Source organism: Scylla paramamosain, chromosome 3, assembly GCF_035594125.1.
Source record: "Scylla paramamosain isolate STU-SP2022 chromosome 3, ASM3559412v1, whole genome shotgun sequence".
In the NCBI taxonomy this organism is placed as follows: Eukaryota; Metazoa; Arthropoda; class Malacostraca; order Decapoda; family Portunidae; genus Scylla; species Scylla paramamosain.
The window spans coordinates 16,530,001-16,557,500 of record NC_087153.1 but is presented as its reverse complement, the minus strand read 5'-3'; the positions used below and the strand labels follow the sequence as shown (position 1 = coordinate 16,557,500).

Sequence of the window (27,500 nt, the reverse complement as noted above, 5' to 3'; positions counted from 1 at the left end):
AAAGCTAATTTTAAACCTGTATATATATGTCTGTTTATTTAGGGATAGCACGGGACATTATTATTTCTTCTCGTCGCAGTTCACACCACTATTAGTACCATGCCATGACTGGCCCGTACAACCAGACAAAATATCAGCGTATACATCATCAACTCTGCAAATTCTCGATATGCAATTACGTGAATGTTTCCGTACATAAAAAGGAATGTAGGCAACATGTAAAGGAAAGACCACTTACTTATTTACCAGGCAAGCACAGACCCACTGACCTCGCAGCCAGCACCGAGACGGATCCCATGCCCTGCAACTGGTGACACTTCCTGAGCACATTCAAGGTCATATTCTGCTCCAGGACAGTAGCAACCCTTTACATGAATTACTGAAATATTGTTGTTGTTGTTGTTGTTGCTGTTTCTGCTTCTATTGCTGCTGTTCTATACGCCAGCTGTACATCACTAGCCTGCAAACGTACAACAGAGCAAGGAACAGGTTATTGTAATTATAATGCAACAATGTTATATAATCATTCACATGTTAAAATGGTTTACTTGCTGATCTACACAAATAATGAAAAGGCGTGTTTATTCAAGCAACACTTGCCACGCTTTTATCCCCTCACCTGTCAGTTACCTCACACCAACCAAAAGGCAAGAGGAAGTTTTCTTCTCGATATAGTAAATGGAAGATGGTGTTGATTATCTCATGGAATAAATTAAAGTATACCAGATGAAACAATAAAACCGATAAAATTAGTTGTCAGTAAAACCTGCTTTCTCCCACATTCGCAGCTTCCCCCGCCAGACGCCCCTTCAGCCCCGTGTTGGCACAAGGGCCAAAAAACAACCGCTTTCATGAAAACCATATAACTGCGGCATAGATAGATTACTTTTTTAGCACTCGTCACAAGACACAGTAGTCTCATTCTTCTCCTGTACTTGTCTATGAAAGATAAAAGATAGAACACTAGCAACAACCTTTCTCGATAAACGTCACACAAGGTAATCTGGGAAAGTCTTGACTGGCAACTCAGCCGGCAAACGTTGTGATCACGTGAACACGCAGTGACCTCGCCCCTCGCCGCTGACTTACCTAATGTTTGTTTTGTCCAGGTGACATGCTCTGTACACGTGCATCTGTGTCATGGCACCCTCTACAGGTAACTACCTGATTGACACGTGTGATAACAGTTAATAGTGTTTATGTCATGATACATTTCACAGATTGCATGTCCTGTCACAACATTAGTATATGTAAGTATGAACATCTATGAAACTCAAACAGTGTCAAATAATGATAATGATACACATCAAACATATTATACATAGTGTACGTGAACAGATCATAGACCTGACCTAGGACGATACTTTTTCACGTGGAAGCAGCACGACAAGCCATGGCGCTGCACGCCCTTCCCCACAACACTACCTGAGTTGAGGCCTTGATATGAAAGAGAATTCCAGAAAGCTAAATAAAGAGTAGTAAACAGACACATAGATAATGGAATTTTACCACGATATTAAGGCACAGCTGCGCACTGACTGGGTGACGCGCACGGGTGCAACAGATGCCACTTCTTGCCGGTAACTACATCGCAAGTCGCCACAATAAAAAAAAACAAATTGGTGAACAAATAATCCGTAACAAGCGACGTTAAGAATGAAGTCATACCGTTATAAATAAAATGGATGCACACGATGCAGTCGTCAAAATGGAAAATTCCGCTTTTACACATGAAGTTCGAAGATGATATTGATTGCTTTCGTCACATTCCCTAAATGAGACTTGCGCCGTCCCTCAACGGTATAAATGGTGAGGCAACTCGCCCTTTCACCATAGTGTCAAGTAGCTGCACCGTGAACACATACAACCTCGAAACAAAACACTACCATCTCGACTCCTGACGGAACCCTCTGCTTCCGGGAACGTTTGATTCAGGTATGCTTTATTCACGGTGCATGTGCGTCTTACATAACCAGCGTCTCTGGCTGCAGGCCCATCTCGGTGTGTGTACGTACATTCATACACAGTCAAACGTTACGAGAGAGAGAGAGAGAGAGAGAGAGAGAGAGAGAGAGAGAGAGAGAGAGAGAGAGAGAGAGAGAGAGAGAGAGAGAGAGAGAGAGAGAGTTGTCACCACTGATAACGCTGTTATATAAGATTACATTTTAAATTACTTGGAAAAATAACAAAACTTCATTGATACCCGCGTAGTTTGTTCGCACCGCTTGTCACCCTGATTCCTCTACTCTTCCCCCTTGGAAAGTTTTACCTTCAGCCATAAAGGGAAGATGAAATTATTACTTCCTAGCAACACGAGGATTAAATTACCCTCTGATACAAACGTTAAAATCACAGAAGACAATATGAACCAGAAAACAAACTAGACTGATTTCATTAACCATTAAGATACGCTGCCATTAATATTTCACTGAAGAAAGCTGACCACTGCGTCACACTATTGTTGAAATGTGTGGCCTGTGACGCAGCGCTACTCACTAACCTACTTTCTTTAGGGTAGGTCATGCATTCATTACAGTGAGGTACGAGGTTAAACGAATGACTATTCTCATCAGGTCTGGGTATAAAGATGGTGCCTAATCTCTCTCGTAACCTCCTATGCACACAGATGAGGAGGGGATCATATTTTCCTTAAGCCTATATTTAAAATCGCTTTGCTCTCTCACTACAACTATTTTCAAAAGCCACAAAGATGATTAGCCGTGTTCTCAAGACTGTTTTTCCTCTAGCTAACGTAGAGATTTTGTTAATATGTCACGAAAACCGTAATAACACCATTGAAAATCTGTGTAGCTTCATCTAGATACTCTTGAAATAGTGGAGGTGCGACGCAGAAGTGTTTCCTTATGCGTGCTTGCCTCTACCACCACGTATTCTACCTCACAACTTCTATCATGCTTCTGTTCTCATCCCATTAATCTTCTGCTCTATGCTCCTCTCCAGACACCATGCTCAACCTGCCACTGTCATTTCAACCTCAAGGCGTCTGTCCTTGGTCAGTGCTGCTCATCGCATTGTGTCATCACACCTCACCAAGCATGATTCCCCTTCTCATCCCTTGTGAGCCACTTCGGTACTTATGTCATTCGGTTAGCTGTGATGAAGTTGGTAGTGTGAATCGTAATGCCACGTGCAAGGCTGAAAGCATACACACCTCTGCCCACCAAAACACTGCTCTAAATCAATTAGGACACACACACACACGCGCGCGCGTTCTCTCTCTCTCTCTCTCTCTCTCTCTCTCTCTCTCTCTCTCTCTCTCTCTCTCTCTCTCTCTCTCTCTCTCAGTACCTGCTAAGCTAAATTTAATGCGTGATAACATACTACACACCGGACTGGATAAGACTAGTTGGTCCCCCGCGACTGTAAATCCGCGCGACGCAGTGATTGGCTGGCAGCGGTGAGCCCACCGCGCATATATATACACCTTCATGTGTTGCAGAGCTCCAGTACAACGCTCGACAACAACTGAGAGAGGTCACAGTGCAGACTTCAAGAAAGCTGAAAGACTTGGTTCTTAGTGACCGTGAAGCAAGACTTTTCACAAGGAAAACAACAACACACCCTGACCATGCAAGTCCACTCCACATCGCCCATAGTGGTGGTGGCCAACAGGCTGCCTTTCTGCCTGGGCACTGACCCTGACACTGGGAAACTTATCAGAAAACAATGGTGAGTACTGTCATGTGGTATTCGTGTGCATGTGTGTGTGTGTGTGTGTGTGTGCTGACAGCGACCATAGTGTGTGATGCAGTGAGCGTGTGTAGTGAAGTTGCTAGTATTGATGATCGTGTGTATCGTGACTATTATCCTTAGGCATTCAAGTTATCCACAAACATATTTCTATACAAGGATACAACGTTGCCCGTAGAGCTGCGGTTTATTTGTTTATTTATTTTCGCGAGGTGTAAATGAAACTTATAAAAATAAATAACATTTTTACACTTTATACATTTACTTATCTTCCATGATAAAAAAAAAAAAAAATATATATATATATATATATATATATATATATATATATATATATATATATATATATATATATATATATATATATATATATATATATATATATATATATATATATATATATATTATATCACATTTAGAATAATTGACACCATTTCCTCGAACTCTGTGCCAGATTGACAATTTTAATTTAAAACTGCATCCAATGCTTCTCGGTTTTGTTGGTTGTGTTCTACGTACTTGCATCTACTTTTCCCTTATTTGCACTACGAATAGTGTCGTGTTTCAGTGCCGGCGGACTGGTGACAGCTGTGGCTCCTGTGGTGGTGGAGACACAGGGCCTGTGGGTGGGCTGGTCGGGTCTCCACACCGAGGACGAAAATATGGAGATTCCAGAGGCTGACCCCAACGATCAGTCCCCGACAGCGGGCCTTAAAAGCAGCCAGGTGAGTAGTTAGCTGTGTGTTGAGTGTGGGTGTAGGGCGTTATTACGGGAACCCATTAATACCAAAGTAATCTACATATCATAATGGTTGTGTATGCTGAATGTTACTAAACGAAAACCAAAGTAAAATAAGAAGACAAATATAGGAATACATTGTCTCATTTTATTGTTCTCTGTGAATGGAACACCTCAGGAATCGAACCTGGGATAGTACACTTGGCAGACAGATGCCGCACTAGGTTTTAGCTCGTCAAAGTAAGCGGAGCAGCTGTGAGGCACGACACAGTCATCTCAAAAAATGAGAAAAACCGCCAATAAACCTCCCTGCCATCGCTGTTTCTCACCTCACAGCGACTCTTTATTGAACGTCACTGAAAATCACGACATATTCCCTGCTCTAAGTACTCAGAGAACACATCAAGTCTACTAGAAATTTGATGACCTTGATTTTGAAGCACCAAGGTCCCTTTCATTCAATCCAGCACACGACCTTGGCGCGTGATCCCACAATGATATCAGTTCGTAGCCTCCTTTCTCTACTTCTTGTCCTCTGCGCCTCTTAACACGTACATGCATACCTGGCGTTCAGTACGTGCATTATTGAGACACCACATAGAGTTACAGCGTATGCACGTGAGACATCCGATGCCCTGGAGTATTCCGCTGGTCTAGTAGTGCTCTCTCTCTCTCTCTCTCTCTCTCTCTCTCTCTCTCTCTCTCTCTCTCTCTCTCTCTCTCTCTCTCTCTCTCTCTCTCTCTCTCTCCTGATACACATTCCGAAATCAACGGCGGGATGACGCAGAACTGTACGAGTAATTGAAATTTTACGCAAAAATGAGAGTTTGAAATGCTGCGTGTATAATGATGATTTATATATAGATTCTTACTCGTGTGAAACTAACGAGGCCGTGTGAACTCAGCGGCCTGAGCATTAATGGGTGGCTTTGTTGCGCTGCAGGTGCTGCCCGTCACAGTGCCCAAGAAGGTGTTCAGTGATTACTACAATGGTTGCTGCAACGCCACCTTCTGGCCACTCTTCCACTCCATGCCTGACAGAGCAATATTCCAGGCAGACAAATGGGAGGTGAGTCTTGGAGACGTGCTTTTGTAAAATGATAACAATAAATAAAATAATAATTATGATAGTAATAATAATGAATAAGTAAATACATGAATCAATCAATCAATAAAATATAATAATAATGATGATAATAATAATAATAATGATAATAATAATAATAATAATAATAATAATAATAATAATAATAATAATGATAGTAATAATAACAATAATAGTAATAACAATAATAATAGTAATAATAATAATAGTAATAATAATAATAATAATAATAATAATAAGAAGAAGAAGAAGAAGAAGAATACTGATAATTATAATGATAATAATAATGAAATTAATAATAAATAAAGTAAATAAAGTAGATAGATAAATAAACGAGAACCTCGAGATTGCTAATTCATAATTCATTCTTATATCACTTGTGATTATCAGAGAATGTATAATGTTTACCTCGAAGTGAGGCTGATACACAGCACTTTCTTTCCCATGTAGGCGTATCGTGAGGTGAACCGAGAGTTCGCAAGACTGACAGTGGAGGCTGTAAAACGACTGCGTGAAAGTCACCCAGACTCTGTACCGCTGGTGTGGCTGCACGACTACCACATGATGCTCGCGGCAAACACGATCAGGGAGAAGTGTGACGAACTCAACATGCCAATCAAAATGGCATTCTTCCTCCACATTCCTTTTCCTTCATGGGACATCATGCGTCTCTTCCCATGGGACGACGAGCTTCTCCAGGGAGTGCTTGGCTGTGATTCAATTGGCTTCCACATCGATGATTACTGCCTCAACTTCATAGACTGCTGCCAACGCCGCCTTGGTTGTCGCGTTGACAGACAACAGATGTTGGTGGAGCACAATTCCAGGACAGTTTCCATCAACCCACTGCCCATCAGCATTCCCTATGAACGTTTTGTGCAGCTTGCAGAAAAGGCTCCTAAGGTAGTCAAGAATAATCCCCAGGAACAACTACTGCTTGGGGTGGATCGGTTAGATTATACAAAGGGCCTTGTTCACCGCATCCGTGCCTTTGAAACACTTCTGGAAAAGCACCCTGAGCTTAAGGAGAAGGTCACTTTCCTACAGGTGGCTGTACCTTCCCGCACTGACGTCAAGGAATATCAAGAACTGAAAGAAGAACTTGACCAGCTCATTGGCAAAATCAATGGACAATTTTCCACACCCAATTGGTCGCCAATACGTTACATCTACGGCTGTGTCTCCCAAGATCAGTTGGCTGCATTCTACCGAGACTCTTCCGTTGCAGTAGTAACACCCCTAAGAGATGGGATGAACTTGGTGGCCAAAGAGTTTGTAGCGTGCCAGACTGGAGAGCCAGGTGTTCTTATTCTGTCACCTTTTGCCGGCGCTGGAATCTCTATGCATGAGGCCCTCCATGTCAACCCCTATGAGACCAATGAGTTCGCTGATACCATATACCGAGCACTCACTATGCCCAAAGATGAGCGAGAGATGAGAATGAAACAGCTGCGTCGCAGGGAGCGAGAACATGATGTGAACTTTTGGTTGAGGAACTTCTTGAAGACAGTAGACTGCCTGAGTGATGTAGACAAATCTGAGGTCCTTGGACGGTTCCCAATGGGAGAGGAAGATTTCAGTGAATTTTTAGGATCATATGTGACAGAATCAACGCGTCTGGCTTTGCTGCTTGACTATGATGGGACCCTTGCCCCCATCGCTCCTCACCCAGACTTGGCACAGATGCCAGCTGAGACTCGACGCGTTCTGGAGCGTCTGGCACACATGCCGGACGTGAATATAGCTATCATTTCTGGCCGCTCCCTAACCAATGTGAGGTCAATGGTGGGTATTGAGGGTATTACTTATGCCGGAAATCATGGATTTGATATTGTTCATCCTGATGGCACCATGTTCATGCATCCTGTGCCCCACGAATATGAAACTCAACTAGAAGCACTGAAGGAGCGCCTACAAGAAGTGTGCGTGGAAGGTGCCTGGATAGAAAACAAAGGCTCCTGCATTACTTTCCACTACCGGGAGGTTCCAGGGAACAAGGTTGCAGCCATAACTTCAAGGGCGCAAGAACTCTTTAATGAGGTGGGAATCAAATTATACCAGTCACACAGAGCATTTGAGGCTCGCCCTCCAGTCACATGGAACAAAGGCCGTGCAGCTATCTATATTTTGAGAACTCTCTTTGGGTTGGACTGGTGTGATCGTGTGTCCACAATTTTCGCTGGAGATGATAAAACTGATGAAGATGCCATGCGGGCGCTGCAGGGCATGGCTGTGACCTTCAGGATCACTAGGTCACAAAACCTACGTTCAGCAGCTACCCACCGCTTGCCTTCTACTGACGCTGTGCTTTCAATGCTGAAGTGGATTGAGCGACGACTAGGGTCCCGCCTGCCTGCAGTCCCCAATGGTATCAGATCCCGCACAGCGAGTATGTCCAGCAACACTGGATCTAGATCTCCTAGCAACAAATCTCCTCCGCATTCTCCCAGAAGTCTCTCTCGCTCCAGTTCCCTCCAGAGTCCAGAGCCCAACAAGCAAGTGATGATGATCAATGAGCTCGAATATCAACAGTACCTCGCCAAGCATAAACCCGGTCGTCCCTCTAGCACCTCACCACCACGCTCCCCCTCCCGTTCCACGGTTTGAGCTGGAGGCTTGAGTTCACAATGTTGGCTCTAGTGGGTGCCTGACCGCGCCCGCACATAAATGCCGGGCTTCTGGAAACACTTCCAGATCCCTTCCCGTCTCGTCTTTTCGGGACTTTGTACAAATTCTTCCAGAAAGGGATCACTTTTATATAACTCTTCCTGTTGCGTGTAGTCAGTGCCAACCTCGCCATCCTTGTATAAAAGTGTGACGTGTAAAATGTTACCAAGTGTAAGAAATCCATGTATTGTTTGTCATGCATGAACCCGTGCAGAAGGCAGAATGACCGCGGAACTACCTCGCAGTCTGGCTATGGACCAGGCTCGGAGCATCCCCGAGGTGGCGCCGTGACGCACTCCAATGTGTTCTTTGCTACGCTTTTGTTATTGATGAATATATTTTGATTATTATTAAAATCCTGCTGATTGTTTTTTTAGTGTTTCTGAACCTGAGTAACATTAAAAATATTCCTCAGCCAGTCTGACTTTATTTTCTACAAATTTACCAAGGAGTGAAAGAGAGAGAGAGAGAGAGAGAGAGAGAGAGAGAGAGAGAGAGAGAGAGAGAGAGAGAGAGAGAGAGAGAGAGAGAGAGAGAGAGAGAGAGAGAGCGCATGCTGATTTAAGTTTCAAGGGGATAGTTTCCTATTAATAGTCGTTCAGTATTCTGTCCTGGAACGAACTGAAGTCGTTGGGTGATGGAAGACATTAAGATAGACTTACATAGAAAATAAGGAAAAGAAATGTAGTTATTCATTAATTTGAACAAAAAATAAATGAATAAACGTTTGAAGGAGACTGAACATTGATAACGTAAATGGCGTAAGTTAACTGAAAGATCGTTTGGAAGAATCTGTCATATACAAAATCAAAAGGAAAAAAAGTATTTATATTCAGATTTTTATAACTTTCCTTGGAAGTGATGGTCAATAAACTGCAGCTGAGAATTGGTTCTGAGAATTACATGGTCAGCATTAGGGAGATCATATGTTTATAATATCCCATAGTCACTGATAGTAGCTAAAGATGTGCGGCACACAGCATAGATGAAGCAACTGACCTGTCACCCACAATACCAAGATGTATTCAATATTTAGTAATTCATTTATTTTTTTATTTTATTTTATTTTATTTTATTTTATTTTATTTATTTATTTATTTTATTTTTTTACCTAAACGGCCACTGATTCTACTTCTCGTCTTGCTACTGTGCATCATTTAGTATCAGTGTCTTACTTTAGGGGTTCATTATTAAATACTAACAGAAATACTTAGGTATTCGTCTGTTCAATAAAGCAATTATGCAGTTTCTATGTACTTTTAACGAACTTAAAATCTATGCCCATTTCTGGTCAACCTCTCCTCTAGTCATATTTATCTACGTATCTGTCCCTACCTCTTTATTGAACTGTATTTACTTTCTTTCCTTTACTTCGGTACAATCTCATTGCTATTAACTCATAAATGTTTATTTTTTTTTCAAATTCTGTGCTTCACCTCTTCCTTTCAAATTCAGATTCTCCCGGTTTAAATCCAAGCTCCTTCCTTTAACTCAGTGGTTCTCATCTAGTTTCAAGCCACGGACCACGAAACCAAAATAAAAAATGTTATTGATTTCAATTTTGGTTAAGGAGAAAGTCAATTATAGCACCAGGTGTCATAAATTGCACAAATATGCATAATACAGTACACAACATAATAAGTAACCAGAAATAATTCGCTCTGTTCACATTTTTCCTTTTGGCTGAATAAATTTTACAGTAGAAAACAAAATAAAAATCAAATTGCACGTCCATTCATGTAAAAAGACATAGGACAAATAACATAACTAATCAACTCATCAGTTCAGCGGCTACTGGCCACAAGCCCGGTGGTCCACACCACTTCACCACTTATGCAGCCCGCGTCACCTGACAGAAATCAACAGGATGGCTCGTCACCTTGATGTGTACAGTACGTGTATGTACTCAGGCCCTGGCCACGTATGGCGACGTGAATCTCGAACATTAAATATAAATTAAACTTAGAAATGACTCGAAATATTACTTAACAGCTATAACTAAAAGATTGGCAATAAATTTCTTAAATAAAAATGTAATGAAATGAATAGACAATTATTTATTTTGATTAAACTGTTCATACTGAATTTTCCATCTCATGTTCATCAACAAATAGACTGGACGTCCAGTGGACCACCATTAAACGTCACCATGAATCGTCAGTCGAGAACCACTGCTCCAACTCCAAGGCCTTGTTCACACCGACCTTGTTTCACCGCACGGTTGCTACCGCCACGCAACCACGGTGGTGCACACACACCAGCGTTTCCCACCGCGAGGTTGGTACCCGATGATCAGACGGCAGTGTCATCATGATGGTGAAGAATCAACATACTATTTCTGCTTGAGATAAGCACGCAGAGCACTTTGTTAATGAAGAGAAAGTGAATGACAGGACGAAATTTTATAATCATCGATTGCACCAAAGGAAAAAAAATAAAAAAAAATAGTTCTAGCTTTGTTTAGTTCACTCACCTACATTTTATTTATTCATTTATTTATTTTTTTTCCTGCAGATGCTCTGAAAATATTTCTGCAATTTTTCCCAACTTTTTTGCTTAAAATTCCTGTGTGTATTAAGAGAAACTTGTATCCCATAAATCTGGCTACTTTTTCCCTTTCATTAATAAACAAACCAGTGTCAAAGTGGTCACTAGCCATTCCTGTCATCCCGAATGCACTTGTTAAATGCAACTCCACGTGGTCTCTGTGCTTGGCTTACCATGGCAACGGATGATTGCTCTTCACTTTGGTTCTTCAACAAGCCACACCAGCCAATGGCGTGCGCCCTTACCTCCAAACCGCTGTGGTAGCAAAGGAAATCTTGAGCCGCCATAGTTCGCCGGGAGGCAGAGAAAACGCGTGGTAATATGTGAACGCCTCCACACAGAGTGCAGCCGTGCGTTTAAAAGCGCCCTGTATGAACAAAGTCTAACTAAGCTCATTCTTAAAAAAAAAATTGTAAGCAGCTTTCAACAATTAGTTGATTGATTTTAAATAATGGTTAATGGTTTGTGGGGTGGCCAAGGAAGCTAAGGTGGACATTCTCCGTGACCCCCCAATTGAACGGGGAGGCCGGTGCAAAACTTCATGTCGATCGGTCCAGTTGTCCGGGAACACAAAGACAACTATGGATAAAAGGTGTGAGTGTGTGTGTGTGTGTGTGTGTGTGTGTGTGTTTTATGTAGGAAGGATACTGGCCAAGGGCAACAAAAATCTAATAAAAAAAAAAGCCCACTGAAATACCAGTCCCATAAAAGGGTCAAAGCAGTGGTCAAAAATTGGTGGATAAGTGTCTTGAAACCTCCCTCTTGAAGGAATTCAAGTCATAGGAAGGTGGAAATACAGAAGCAGGCAGGGAGTTCCAGAGTTTACTAGAGAAAGGGATGAATGATTGAGAATACTGGTTAACTCTTGCGTTAGAGAGGTGGACAGAATAGGGGTGAGAGAAAGGAGAAAGTCTTGTGCAGCGAGGCCGTGGAAGGAGGGGAGGCATGCAGTTAGCAAGATCAGAAGAGCAGTTGGCATGAAAATAGCGGTAGAAGACAGCTAGATATGCAACATTGCGGCGGTGAGAGAGGGGCTGAAGACAGTCAGTTAGAGGAGAAGAGTTGATGAGACGAAAAGCTTTTGATTCCACCCTGTCTAGAAGAGCAGTATGAGTGGAACCCCCCCCCCCCCCGACATGTGAAGCATACTCCATACATGGACGGATAAGGCCCTTGTACCGAGTTAGCAGCTGGGGGGGTGAGAAAAACTGGCGGAGACGTCTCAGAACACTTAACTTCATAGAAGCTGTTTTAGCTAGAGATGAGATGTGAAGTTTCCAGTTCAGATTATAAGTAAAGGACAGACCGAGGATGTTCAGTGTAGAAGAGGGGGACAGTTGAGTGTCATTGAAGAAGAGGGGATAGTTGTCTGGAAGGTTGTGTCGAGTTGATAGATGGAGGAATTGAGTTTTTGAGGCATTGAACAATACCAAGTTTGCTCTGCCCCAATCAGAAATTTTAGAAAGATCAGAAGTCAGGCGTTCTGTGGCTTCCCTGCGTGATATGTTTACCTCCTGAAGGGTTGGACGTCTATGAAAAGACGTGGAAAAGTGCAGGGTGGTATCATCAGCGTAGGAGTGAATAGGACAAGAAGTTTGGTTTAGAAGATCATTAATGAATAATAAGAAGAGAGTGGGTGACAGGACAGAACCCTGAGGAACACCACTGTTAATAGATTTAGGAGAAGAACAGTGACCGTCTACCACAGCAGCAATAGAACGGTCAGAAAGGAAACTTGAGATGAAGTTACAGAGAGAAGGATAGAAACCGTAGGAGGGTAGTTTGGAAATCAAAGCTTTGTGCCAGACTCTATCAAAGGCTTTTGATATATCCAAGGCAACAGCAAAAGTTTCACCAAAATCTCTAAAAGAGGATGACCAAGACTCAGTAAGGAAAGCCAGAAGATCACCAGTAGAGCGGCCTTGACGGAACCCATACTGGCGATCAGATAGAAGGTTGTGAAGTGATAGATGTTTAAGAATCTTCCTGTTGAGGATAGATTCAAAAACTTTAGATAAGCAAGAAATTAAAGCAATAGGACGGTAGTTTGAGGGATTAGAGCGGTCACCCTTTTTAGGAACAGGTTGAATGTAGGCAAACTTCCAGCAAGAAGAAAAGGTAGATGTTGACAGACAGAGCTGAAAGAGTTTGACCAGGCAAGGTGCAAGCACGGAGGCACAGTTTCGGAGAACAATAGGAGGGACCCCATCAGGTCCATAAGCTTTCCGAGGGTTTAGGCCAGCGAGGGCATGGAAAACATCATTGCGAAGAATTTTAATAGGTGGCATGAAGTAGTCAGAGGGTGGAGGAGAGGGAGGAACAAGCCCAGAATCGTCCAAGGTAGCGTTTTTAGCAAAGGTTTGAGCGAAGAGTTCAGCTTTAGAAATAGATGTGATAGCAGTGGTGCCATCTGGTTGAAATAGAGGAGGGAAAGAAGAAGAAGCAAAGTTATTGGAGATATTTTTGGCTAGATGCCAGAAATCACGAGGGGAGTTAGATCTTGAAAGGTTTTGACATTTTCTGTTAATGAAGGAGTTTTTGGCTAGTTGGAGAACAGACTTGGCATGGTTCCGGGCAGAAATATAAAGTGCATGAGATTCTGGTGATGGAAGGCTTAAGTACCTTTTGTGGGCCACCTCTCTATCATGTATAGCACGAGAACAAGCTATGTTAAACCAAGGTTTAGAAGGTTTAGGACGAGAAAAAGAGTGAGGAATGTACGCCTCCATGCCAGACACTATCACCTCTGTTATGCGCTCAGCACACAAAGATGGGTCTCTGACACGGAAGCAGTAGTCATTCCAAGGAAAATCAGCAAAATACCTCCTCAGGTCCTCCCACCAACTAGCAGAGGCAAAACGCCAGAGGCACCTTCGCTTAGGGGGATCCTGAGGAGGGATTGGAGTGATAGGACAAGATAAAGATATGAGATTGTGATCGGAGGAGCCCAACGGAGAAGAAAGGGTGACAGCATAAGCAGAAGGATTAGAGGTCAGGAAAAGGTCAAGAATGTTGGGCGTATCTCCAAGACGGTCAGGAATACGAGTAGGGTGTTGCATCAATTGCTCTAGGTCATGGAGGATAGCAAAGTTGTAGGCTGGTTCACCAGGATGGTCAGTGAAGGGAGAGGAAAGTCAAAGCTGGTGGTGAACATTGAAGTCTCCAAGAATGGAGATCTCTGCAAAAGGGAAGAGGGTCAGAATGTGCTCCACTTTGGAGTTAAGTAGTCAAAGAATTTCTTATAGTCAGAGGAATTGGGAGAGAGATATACAGCACAGATAAATTTAGTATGAGAGTGACTCTGTAGTCGTAGCCAGATGGTGGAAAACTCGGAAGATTCAAGAGCGTGGGCACGAGAGCAGGTTAAGTCATTGCGCACATAAACGCAGCATCCAGCTTTGGATCGAAAATGAGGATAGAGAAAGTAGGAGGGAAAAGAAAAGGGGCTACTGTCAGTTGCCTCAGACACCTGAGTTTCAGTGAGGAAAAGGTTTAGAAGAGGAGAGGTGGTGTTCTACAGATTGAAAATTAGATCTTAGACCGCGAATGTTGCAGAAGTTAATGAAGAAAAAGTTGAGGGGGGTGTCAAGACACTTAGGGTCGTCGACAGAAAGGCAGTCCGACCTGGGGACATTTATGGTCCCCTCCCCAGATGGGGACTCCGAGGCTGGTGTAGGAGTCGCCATGATTTTAAAATTTTTGAGTGAAGGGTGTGTGTGTTATTAGGTGCTTGTAGTTTTGTGTGGAGGAAGAGAGTTGTCTTTAGAGGGCAGGCTGTGACTGCCCCCTTGTGTTGTGAGACACAAAGGGAAACGTTCAGTGAGGTCACAGCTGGGTTTAATGATAAGTTCACAGCACCCCCTGAACGGTGCTTTATACCTCACTGGGAGTAATTATCGTTTCGGCAGGTGTCTACTGCCTCCTCCTATGTGTGTGTGTGTACACACACACACACACACACACACACACACGGTGAACTCTCATATGTTAAAGCATTTTCTTTCCCTTGATACTCCTATTATATATATATATATATATATATATATATATATATATATATATATATATATATATATATATATATATATATATATATATATATATATATATATATATATATATATATATATATATATATATATATATATATATATATATATATATATATATATATATTTGTGTGTGTGTGTGTGTGTGTGTGTGTACACACACACACACACACACACACATATTAAGATGGCAAATGGGCTACGCCCATTTGCCATCTTAATGAATAGCCCCTGTTCACCTAGTAGCAAGTAGGTACGGGAACCCGAGGGGTTGTGACCTCGCTGTCGCGGTGTGTGTGTCAGTGGTCTCAGTCCTACCCAAAGATCGGTCGCTATGAGCTCTTTCCGTAGGGTAACGGCTGGCTGGGTGACCAGCAGACGACCGTAGGTGAATCACACACTTTCTATCACTGACAAAGATGTTGTAGTGTACCTTAGTATTATTCATAGAAAATGTTTGCACCAGAGAGAGAGAACGGTGAACTCTCATATGTTAAAGCATTTTCTTTTCCTTAATACTTCAATTTTATATATATATATATATATATATATATATATATATATATATATATATATATATATATATATATATATATATATATATATATATATATATATATATATATATATATATATATATATATATATATATATATATATATATATATATATATATATATATATATATATATATATATATATATATAAAATAGAAGTATTAAGAGAAAGAAAATGCTTTAACATATAAGAGTTAACCGTAAAAACGTAAACCGATACATTCTCTCTCTCTCTCTCTCTCTCTCTCTCTCTCTCTCTCACACACAGGCGCAAACATTTTCTATGAATATTACTAAGGCACACTACAACATCTTTATTAGTGATAGAGTATGTATATGTGTGTAATAATAATAATAATAATAACAAATGGTTTATTATTACGGCAGTTTACAAACTGAAAATGTACAGAGAGGATGGGGAAATACTTAACATTAATCCTAAAGCTAAGTCTAATCTAGAAACGAGATACTATTTATTGATGGCGTGTGTGTGTGTGTGTGTGTGTGTGTGTGTGTGTGTTATGGAGATGGGGAGCCTCAAGCGACATCGTGTCGTGTTCTGATGCTATTCACTGATTTCTGAAGTGGAGCCACATGGGTAATCCACATTCACCATGAGCCGCAACTATCACAATCAAGCACAAGTAAACTATATTGAGTAGCGATGGGCTGCTGGTGTAGCATGGCAGTCAATAAGTATCAGACATGGTAATGAGTCTGTGTAACAAATTATGACGTTACCAGGAACTAGGCCGGTACCTACTACGTGTCTATAACTCCCAGATGGAAATGAGTTTATTACCAAACTTCGCTTACTTCCCTTTCTTTCTTCCTCGTCTAAAATTTTATAACACAATCGTGCTCAAGAGAACAATAAGATCTTCTCTACCACATGTCACTATTCATTTATACATTAACTCAACATTTACATGTAAGTAAAAACACAAAATGAAACGTGATTCAACCATTTATAGGATCGACTCTGATTTCAACTCGCAGTGTCTCGCTAAATCTGTACTTATTTTCTTTTCCAGTCCGCTCATAATCAGTTATCATTCTGCTGTTCAGTGATGAAGAAACCAAATAAGCGTTATGCGACATAAAAGGTCAACGGGAATGAGAACAAAAACGTATAAAGTGGGTTTATCACAGGAAATTTCCTCACACACACACACACACACACACACACACACACACACACACACACTGAAACGGACATTAATTAGCTTTATATATCATAGACTATCTGAGAGCCACAGAGTGGTCGCGAGCCACCTGCGGATAGGGAGCCTCTCGATGCATGCCATTCCTCTGTTCACTTAATGAAGTACGAGACGCTTCATTTTCCACACCAGTCTTCAACCGCGGCACCATACACTGGTAGTGAGGTGTTTTATGGTGGGCCATGCAAGGGAGAAGGAAAGGAGTGAGACCTTGAAGACGAGCAGGGGCTACTCCTATGTACACCTGTGTGTGGAGTGCTGCACACCTGACAGATGCAAACATTGCACGCAGGCAACAAAGGCTTCGGCTCTCAATCAATCAGCAGAAAATTACTTCACGTTGTCGATAATATTGAACCACATGATTGCGTGGCTGCGGGGACGATTAAGGCAGTCATGGCGTGTCAGACCAGAGAGACCTAATTTCTTCAGCTTGTGTGTTCATCACTACAGTGAACCTCTACGCTGACCTGTTCCTGTGCAATAAAACACAAGGCAAAATGTTCATAAATATCATAAATACATAATAAGTAATCATGTGTCATCTTTACCATCTTTACATGAATTGTATCAACGGTGTGCTCATAACCTGTGTCCAGGATTCTATTCCCGAAATGTTCACAGCAGACAGACGACCCTGATGCCTTATCTTTCGAGTTACTTTGGCCGTTTTCCCGATGTCAGGTTATTGTTTTCATATCTGAGGCGAGCTGTGGAGGTATTTGGTAATGTTTTCGGCAGCCTGCGGTGGCCTGATTCAATCACCATTGTCTCTCCTCTGCTTGATGGAACCTTCAGGGATGCCTTATGTAAGATTGCCTAACATTTATAACTTGACACCAGTCCCTTTTCATTCAACAAACCTTTCCAAAGACTGTAAATAAAGATTGCCATCTCACGCACACTTCGTCATCGAGTGAGACTTGCACTGCTTCCACACACTCCGTCACTTCTTACTTCTACTCATGAAAGAAAGGAAAAAGAAGGACGCCGACTACAGGAAAGGACGATCTAATCAATCCTAATGATGCGTGCGTGATTTCAGTGATTGGTGGGAATGGTGACACTAATGGAGCAGTAAGGGACTGACGCAACACCTGTGAAGACTTACGTGGAGGTCAGGTGAGGCCGTGTCACCACCCCCGCCCTAACGAGATGAGGGAAGGGGAAAGAAAGGAGATGAAGAGAAAATAGAAGAAAGAAAAGCAGAACTGGGAAAGAAACGAGATGAAGAGAAAATAGAAGGAAAAAAAGTAGAGCTAACATTGGAAGGGATACAAAAGTAAATAACTATTATAATTGTTATGATAATAATAATAATAATAATAATAATAATAATAATAATAATAATAATAATAATAATAATGATAATAATAATAATAACAATAATAATAATAATAATGATAATAATAATAATAATAATAATAATAATAATAATAATAATAATAATAATAACAATAATAATAATAATAATAATAATAATAAGTAGTAGTAAAAACTAAAAGAATGAAGAAGAAAAGTAAAGAAAAAACGAGTTACCTGAAAAAATAGAAATGTATTTTAAAATTCTCTCTCTCTCTCTCTCTCTCTCTCTCTCTCTCTCTCTCTCTCTCTCTCTCTGTCTCTCTCTCTCTCTCTCTCTCTCTCTCTCTGAAAGAAAAAATAATATATATATATATATATATATATATATATATATATATATATATATATATATATATATATATATATATATATATATATATATATATATATATATATTCAGGATTGAGCGCTAGTAATCCACGCTTAGACGAGAAGGAACCGAAGGCCAGAAACTGTAATGTGTGTCACCTATTACGTCACACGAGCAATAATTATCTACGAGTATGACGTCATCAGCTACAGCTTTCGCCCTTGTGTTCAAGAGGGCATGAAAGCCGAGAATAAACCACTTAGCGCCAAGTGTTAGGGAGGGTGGCGTACTTGTGTGACGAGAATAAGGTGTTCAGATCAATATATGTACCCTTGTTTGGTAATTGTCTACAACCCTTGAGTACACACACAACGACCTGCGCGAAGGTGGCCTGACGGGCTTCATCCAAGCAGGGGGGAAGGTATGGAGACACGGAACCAGAGAGAGAGAGAGAGAGAGTTATTGATTCGATAGTTTCTCAGTAAAGTATCAAGTCAGTCAATGATTCTCTCTCTCTCTCTCTCTCTCTCTCTCTCTCTCTCTCTCTCTCTCTCTCTCTCTCTCTCTCTCTCTTTCTCTGGAAGGATGAAAACAGAGGAAGGAAGAGTTTGGAAGTAGAGGAAGAATGAGAGCTGACGTGAGACTGGAAGGAAAAGGAGAAGGAGGAGGAAGAGGAGGAAGGGGAGGCAAGTAAAAAAGGAAAACGGGAAAGAGGAAGAGAACAAGGTGAAGGAAGGAGGAGAAGAAGGAATTAAGATCACGACATCCCCCACCCACACCCACCCATCCATACTACCTGCCGCCCACTCGCACTAACACCACACCCACCGGAGCAGCAGGACTCGCGCAGCGGAACCCTCGATACACAAGCATAACAGGATTACGTGGACAAGGTCGCCACAACTCATCACCGACTTACCATGTAGGGCAAACGAACACCGGACTTACGTAGCAAACACACGGGCACAACAGATCTCCCTCCCTCTCAACCAACATTACTGATAATGCCGAGTTCGGTGTCAGTTTGTCCTTCCGGGTGTTGGTTTCTGCCTTGTGGGGTGGAATGCTGGCGCCAGGATGGGGATGGGGAAAGGAAAGTTATGTGGTGGGTAAGGGGCGGTATAAATGACGGCTGAAGTGCTGGGTAAGTGCTAAGACTTGGAGAAGGAGTTGGAGGAGAGTAGGAGGAGGTTTCATGTGGGAGAAAGGTGGTGAATGCAAAGGTGATGGACAAGAAGTAGTGAGTATTGATGAGGGAAAGTGTAAATATGAGGGAACAGTAAGGCTTTTGATGATGATAAGAATGATAATGATAAGAATTGAACATTGAACATTTATATATAGCCTAATTGCAGAATAGTGACTTGGTAAACGAGATCAATAATATAGGCCAGCATTTCTAGTAAGACGAAAACTTTTCGGGCAGACTTGATGGGTTTGTTGAATGGAGAAATACTGAGAAGGAGGAACAGGCAAGGAAAAGAAGCCATTCTTTCTTCCGAGCTCCTTCCTCCATGTCTGGGTTGTAACACCTTCCTCAGGTAAGATTCTTTGTGACGCTTTTGCCTACGTATGGATTTTTTTTTTTTTCAACTCTCTCTCTCTCTCTCTCTCTCTCTCTCTCTCTCTCTCTCTCTCTCTCTCTCTCTCTCTCTCTCTCTCTCTATGTGTGTGTGTGTATGTGAGTGTGTGTGTGTGTGTGTGTGTGTGTGTGTGTGTGTGTGTGTGTGTGTGTGTGTGTGTGTGTGTGTGTGTGTGTGTGTGTGTGTTCTGAAAATTTGAAACAGATACACGACACGATAAAGGCGACATGCACGTAAGCTTTGCAGTGATGAATAGATTGAAATAAATTGAAAGTTACGAACACATTCTTTCCATGCAGAGCAAGAAATGGACATGTAAGAGTCTGAAAGCGGAACAAAAATCTGTTTAATTTTCACAGATGAAATAAATATAGAAGAGAACAGGACAGTATTGAACCCACAGAAGTCTATCCAGCTCAAGATGCCACGAAGCAAAGCAATGCTAAATCTAACGAGGAAACGCTCTGCTCTGCAACAACACAAGTTCTGAAAACAAGACAATGTTTTATGAAACGTCTAAAGATAAAGAATTACGTATCTTTTTTTTATGTTATAGGTAATGGTTAATGGAGAATAACGGGTGGGGCTTGCCGTGGCCTATTGGTGCGTGAGATTCAATGAAGGGTCTTCCCTGCTGGCCGGGAGAAGCCGTACAGATGCCATCGCAGCCAGAACTACTCACAGCTTTTCATCCATCCACTTAACTGAATGCCACCTAGACTTGATTCCACCACTCATCACCGTGCTGTTAAGTGCTCACCAGGTAATGGTAAAGACTTAAATGCAATTTACAGGTGCACAACACTGGATCCAATGCCAATTACTCCCGCTAATCAAGCTGTGTATCCTGCGGTCTATGATAGTCATCTGAATTAGAAGATATTCGTAAAACCCAATGAAGCAATAACGACTTAATGTTTTGGTTTCCTTTGTGATGCCTCACTATTACTACTGCGCTGCGGCATGACTCAGGAAGCCTCGCATATACGTGCAGAATGAAGGTTGAAGGAACAGTTCACAAAACAGCACACATCCACTCCAGTGCTCAGCGATTTATCGTCCCCTTCTTTCATTGATTTTTTTTTTTTTTTATTGAGAGCGGAGACTGGTTATTTTGAAGTGATCATATCAACTCCTGAATGTGTTGTGATATGTGACGACTATAATTCTTATTGAAATTTCATCATTCTTTTTGCAAATTATATTTCTGCAGTTGATAACTTGGACTATTTCTGTCTTGCAAAATCATTCGATATTTATGGAAAAGAATATTTTCGATTATTATTATTATTATTATTATCATTTTTTTTGAGCTTTCCTTTCTTTTTTTTTTTTTCTGTCATACTCATATAATGTATGAACTGCTTTTGCGTCTATGCTTCCCTTAACTATTCAAAGTATTAAGATGGAGTTATGTATTAAAATACAATTACAGTATAGTTTCTACGAAACCGGTCGGTCGAAGCTTCAAAGGACTCATGATGTGTTCACTGTCCTTGACTGTCCTTGAGAAGACCTGCACCTCGTGCCAACATCAGCGTGAGTCGGGAACCCGCAAAGTGTAAAGTTCTTTAGATTCAGCGTAAAGAAACAAACTGACCCCCGACAGCTAAGGTTTTGCCTCACGGGTTATTGCGGGTTTACATGAATCGAGATCATTCATTTATTTATTTATTTATAATGCTGCAAATACATCATTACAAGATGCGCCTTTGTTTGATGGCCTGCTTTATGATAAAACCAATGACAGTATGAAATGTACGAGGATACGAGGTTTTCTTGCAAACATTGAAAACTCACATGCGCGGAATTAACAGTGGAACCCGCCGGCGCAGTACAGACGATGGATTCAGTTGACACAGTTGACACACAAACGCACCCTAGCACTCTCTACAGTGCTGTATTTCAATAGCTGTTATATTTCAACAAACTTCGCGTCTTCCATATCAATACATTATACATGTATTTTCTTGTTGATTGATTACTTTCCTATTTTCATAAAAACTTGCCTCTTTATCTAACCTCATAATAGCAATTTATTTTTTTTGTCTAATTAAGTACTCATTTATTTTACCATATATGTATTTATGTATGTATATATGTATGTGTGTATGTATGTAAGTATGTATGTATGCATGTATGTATGTATGCACTTTTCATGTGTCTCTTCCCTTACCACTGTGCGTGCGACTCTAAAGCATACGAAGAATTTACAGAGAAAGAGCGGGACGACTCTCCAGACTGATGCCAGCTTATGTTGGCGTGACTACGGGATGTTATCATGGCTGCGGTGTGGCTGACCGTTCAGCCACTCCACTGATCCAACGTTCACTTCACGGAGCCCAACAGTACTTCGTCTCAAAAAATCAAACGCACATCTGAAGTTTGTTTAGCCTCATGTTCTTTCATTCCAACGAGAAACCTAACATAGTGATGTTTCTAAGTGAAGAAACCTTCAACAGCTTTATCCAGTAGTTGCAGTCAGCGAATAAGAAACAATTAAACACCACTAATGGGTAGATATCAAAGGAAGCCGAGGCTCACGTGACGCGTATTAGAGGGGATTCACAACTGCTGAAACTTTATCATATCGGAAAGAAAATTCGCCTGATGCATTTGGAAATAAATGTGGAGGGTTTTTTTTTTTTTTTTTTTTGTACAATGCAATCTGAATCCTCGCAAGAAATCTTTGGCTACAGAGAGGTGGTGTGAAATAAAGCAACATTCCACACACGAGGTCAGACCCGCGTGTACTCACTTTCCTGGCTTACTTCCTTTCTTCCCCTGTTATGCTTGTTTTTTACTCCCGCTTCAGAAACACGGCAGAAAACAGAAAGCAGCATCAACCAAAGAAAACTTTTTATTCTTGCTTTAATGTTTTTTTTTTTTTTTCTCTCTCTCTTGCATTGGCGTTCTTGTGTGGAGAGTATGATTTGTTGTTTTATATACATTGCTACACTGCAATAATATAGGAGTAAAAACGGAAACTTTAATTTAACCATGAAATTTATATCTATATAAATTATTTTTCCTATATTATAGTCGTCTATGCTAAAAATATAATCGCCATTTCAAAATCCACATGATATTTCAACAGCCACAGAAGACGTGAGGATGATGGGGTCAGGAAAGCGAGCAGTGTGAGGGCTTTGCACCTCTGTCACATCACCAGCTTCGTCAAGGTTATCAGGAAGCCTGCAAAGGCGTGACTGGTAGAGGACACTGTCACTGCCACTTCCACCAGTGCTGCGCAGATTATGTATTTACCTATGCTATCTATCCCTCCACAAGATATCTTTAAGAAAATTATCAATGGATGTTATGATATTAAACCAAATTTTGTACCAATGAACAACCTATTAGGTTTGGAGGTGAATTTGGATATGTATACGAATCCACAGTTTCTTGTCGTTATTAGCGAAATTTCCCTGTGGCATAAACCTACAGAGAATATTTACTACACTTCATGTTGCTCCACGGCGTTGGTGAAGATTATGCGCTCCGTGACTGACTTGTTTTCTTGTATGATTATCAAGCAGAGTGCCTGAGGAACTCTACGGCTACAATACAGGCACCACAAACCGTCAAGACCGATGGTTTTTCATAACAGACTTCTTGTACACTTAGGCAGCTTCCTTCACCTGTAAACATTGTGACTGGTGTGACACAAGTCGCGTACTGGCTCATTCTGTCCGATTTTGAAATGACTAGCGTTCTTTCGTACATTATTTTGCTCTCTTCATATAATTATCATATGAAAGTTAATTGTATGTGTACCGAACGCTATTTGGTCATTACTGCAGTAAGAAACAAGAGTTTTTCCCATAGTGTTGTCTCCCTTATTGCCAAATACATCGAGATGCTAAACATAAAACAACGACCATGACCTGAAGGCAGACGCAAAGCAAATCCGTGTATTTTGTTAAAACAGAAAACAGTCTGATGTGCAATGCATTTTGCTTCACTGTTCATTGAATGTGCTGACATTGAAGACATGTAGGTCTTTAAGGCTCTTTTCATCTGCACACAGTCTGCTCTCCCAACCACAATGGAACCGTACTCTTCTGTTCTTTCCAATGGCATTCCAAAGAAATCCGCCACAGTATGTGGCGAGCACCTCCATAAACAAGTGAACACTGGCGCACTAGTCATGTACAGTGTTTTAAGAATAGAATGTCTCACTTCTGTTCTTTCAAAAATTTCTGTGACAGCAAACTTAATGTTGTTCAGTGCCTCAAACTCAATTCCTCCATCTAGCAACTCAACACGATCTTCCAGATAACTATCCCCTCTTTTTCAATGACGCTCAACCGTCCTTATCGTCTACACTAAATATCCTCATTATGTCATTTACTAATAATCTTAACTGGAAACTTCACATTTCATCTCAGCTAGAGCAGCTTCAATGAAATGAAGCATTCTGAGTCGTCTCCGCCAGTTTTTCTCGTCTCTCAGCTGCTAACTCTGTAAAGGACCTCATCTGTCCATGCATGGAGTATGCTTCATATTGCGGGGGAGGGGGGGGGGGAAGAAAGTGTATTCACACTGCTTTGCTAAACAAGGTGGAATGAAAAGCATTTCGTCTTATCAACTCCTCTCCTCTGACCGACTGTCTTCGGCCTCTCTCTCTCTCTTCCCCGCAATGTTGCATCTGTTTCTATCTTGTACCGCTATTTTCACGCTAACTGTTCTTTTCATCTTACTAACTGCATATCCTCCATCCTCTCCCGGCCTCGCTGCACAAAATTTTCAACTTTCTCTCACTCATGTTCTGTCCATTTCCCTAATAAAAGAGTTAACCAGAATTCACAATTTTTCATCCCTTTCACTAATAAACTCACGAACTCTCTATCTGCCACTATATTTCCCCGTTCCTACGACTTGGATTATTTAAAAAGGGAGGTCTCAAGGCACTTATCGAGTTTTGGTTAAACCTTTTGTTTTTTTAGGGGGATTGGCACTTCAATTTTTGTATGAAATGTTGACAAACTAAACAGGTGTATATATATATATATATATATATATATATATATATATATATATATATATATATATATATATATATATATATATATATATATATATATATATATATATATATATATATATACACCTATTAGTTTGTCAACATTTCATACAAAAATTGAAAGTAGGTTTTAAAAGACTTTTTAAACAAAATAATCAGCTTCATATAATCGAACCTGAGGGCGTCAGCATCGGGAAAAAATAGCATGAGGATAAAATCAGGTAACGCAAGGCAGGTGTCAGATATCAACCATAGCTTTTGTTACAGATCTCAAGTTCTAAACATGCATCAACAGGCTGCCTCAAAAACTTAAAACTGTCTCAGAAAACAATAAAAGATTTAAACGTTACTGCAATGACTCACACTTGACAACAGCCAAAGGCAGAGAGTGTCAGTCAAAATGTCACAGTTGGCTTTGCGTTTCACAGCAATGTCGTTACCAACACCATCTTCATGACAAAGCAGCACCAAGCGTGTGGCTGCAGGCTCTATGATTTCCAATGATTTTTTTGTTTGTTATTTTGATACATTGTTATCACCTGAGTGCAGCACATTGCGTTATTTTCCTTGTAACCAAACCAAAATGTTTTTTTTTTTTCATGAAGAGCAGTATTTCTGGGTAACACCGACCCGGATACATTGCTGCAGTTATTACCGAGATAAGTTTTTTGCAGTTCATAAAGATAAAGGCATCTAGTACAAAGAAAACTGCAGAGCTTATTTTTCTAGTTGTTCTGTGTATCATTTGAATAACGGCCATGGAACAAACATTTACCTACTGCTTTACCTCACCTTCTTTTCTCATATGCTTCAGAATGCTCTGACCTGACAAGTCAGGGGTGTTTTTTAATAATTCAAGCCGCACTAAGGTTTATAAAAACTAACCTAGCCCATATAGTGGTCACAGCTCTGAGTTGTGAAGGTGGTGATGATAGTAGCTATATCCTTATAAGGTGAAGAATACTGGAGAGACGAGGCAGCGCTGGACGCAAGTGTGGCGGCGAGATATGGTGGTGGGTGGTTGGCAGGTCGGGGTCGTGGGAGGTTAGCTCAGATGAACAAGCCTTCTAAGGTCTCACTTAGTCGAAGTCTGCTGATCTTGTTAGTGACGTGGCAAGCTTTGGTCACGCAGGGAGTCACTATATAACTTCTGACCTTCAGGCAACCGCGCATTATACAGCCGCCTGGCAGCACGAGTATATCGCTGATACGACCCACCCAACGAAGTCTGCTGCGTCACTACGACTTGCATTCCTATCTGGACCAACGAGAGATGATGACCGAAGACTTCAACGATAGTGGCGTGGAGGAGTCCCTCGGAGAATCCATCATGCGCCTCGCACTCAACGGTAATTCGAGTCCCGAGAGCCTAGAGGAGGACTGTCCCCAGGAACCTGTAAACACCAGTGTCTCCGGTGAGGTCCAGCCCATGACTCGCGATATGTCTCTCAGCTCCGAGGAGACGTCTCCTTCAGGAGCAGAGGAACTGGAGGCGACCAATAACGGACCGATGAGCCGGGAGGAGCGTGTAACCGCCATCAAGGAGATGTTAGAGATCTACTTCAGCGACAACTACCTCACTCGGGATATATTTCTCCTCAAACATTTCCGCCGTAGCAAAGAGGGTTGGATCTCCTTGAAGTTCATGGCGGCCTACAAGAGGATCAAGCGGATAACCAAGTGCCTGGAGGAAGTGAAAGTGGCGGCACAGGGGTCATCGTTACTGCAAGTAAGTTCCGACGGTAATAAGGTGCGCCGTCTCGCACCTATGCCTGCCTGCATTGACGAATACATTCCGACACGCATGACGTTGGTGGGCGAGCTTCCTCAAGACTTGCGGAACCTGACCGCTCTCTCCAAGTACATGGCGAATTACGGAACCATCACGTCCATCCAGCTGATGCGACCAGGTGTCACGCTTCCGGAAATATTGCGGGAGACTGTGCAGAATTTCCCCAGAGTGCGGGAACAATGGTGCGCTCTGATCGAATTTGACGAGATCGCCGCCGTGGAGAAGTTAATGGACACCATAAACGGCGGGCTGGAGAACTGGAGCCACAGCTGGGCGATGGAGCTTATCATGCCATGGCGCTCCGGCAAGACCCTTGACTATTCCAGTAGCTTCAATAAAAACCGGTGTTGGTCAAGCCCTTCCTCGGGTTACTCGTCCCCCTGCCTCACACCGGAACAATCGCCCAGCGTTGCCGGCCGCCGCTCCGGTATGCGCGGTTGCACCAAACGTGAACGAATGATGCAGCAGGCCAATCCGTGTCATTCCTACGTGTGTCAGCATCAGGTTGCCACCACCCCATCTCCCCTGACGTCCCCACGCAAGTACTACTGCCGCGGGGGTCATTTCATCAACCCAGGGGAGTGTGCCTCGCCCCGCCGTTCATCCCAAATGACGGAAGCGAACCGAAGCGTCAACTGGCGCGCTCCAGTGCTCCCCTCTCACTAAGGGGCCTCTTGCATCCGGCACCACTGCATTCTGCTCTCATGTTTCCCTCACGAAGATATCTTTGAAACGCAACATTTCGGTGTGATAACTCTCGGCCGTGATCCAGCTGCCGCAACGCAACAATAGCTGTAAGGCGAAGGCATACGTAGTGTTCCGTGAG

General features: G+C 41.8%; 2 protein-coding genes and 1 long non-coding RNA gene across 3 annotated transcripts in view; 2 read left to right on the top strand and 1 right to left on the bottom strand.

Annotated features, from left to right (window-relative positions):
- LOC135091612 (uncharacterized) overlaps window positions 1-27,500 on the bottom strand; it is a 31,349-nt gene that overhangs the window by 366 nt on the left and 3,483 nt on the right. The window contains exon 2 of the long non-coding RNA XR_010262569.1: window positions 1-460. This exon is cut by the window's left edge and continues 366 nt beyond it. This is a non-coding gene — a long non-coding RNA (uncharacterized LOC135091612). The remainder of the gene's footprint in view (window positions 461-27,500) is intronic.
- On the top strand, window positions 1,784-8,640 carry LOC135091600 (uncharacterized). The gene is given in 7 exon segments (XM_063989355.1): window positions 1,784-1,935; window positions 3,461-3,690; window positions 4,280-4,436; window positions 5,394-5,519; window positions 6,006-8,153; window positions 8,156-8,197; window positions 8,199-8,640. Coding segments are annotated over 6 exon segments (2,598 nt in total). The 5' UTR covers window positions 1,784-1,935; window positions 3,461-3,589; the 3' UTR covers window positions 8,223-8,640.
- LOC135091604 (la-related protein 6-like) overlaps window positions 25,836-27,500 on the top strand; it is a 2,512-nt gene continuing 847 nt past the window's right edge. The window contains exon 1 of the mRNA XM_063989367.1: window positions 25,836-27,500. This exon is cut by the window's right edge and continues 847 nt beyond it. Coding sequence (XP_063845437.1) covers window positions 26,156-27,340 — 1,185 coding nt within the window. The 5' untranslated portion in view covers window positions 25,836-26,155 and the 3' untranslated portion in view covers window positions 27,341-27,500.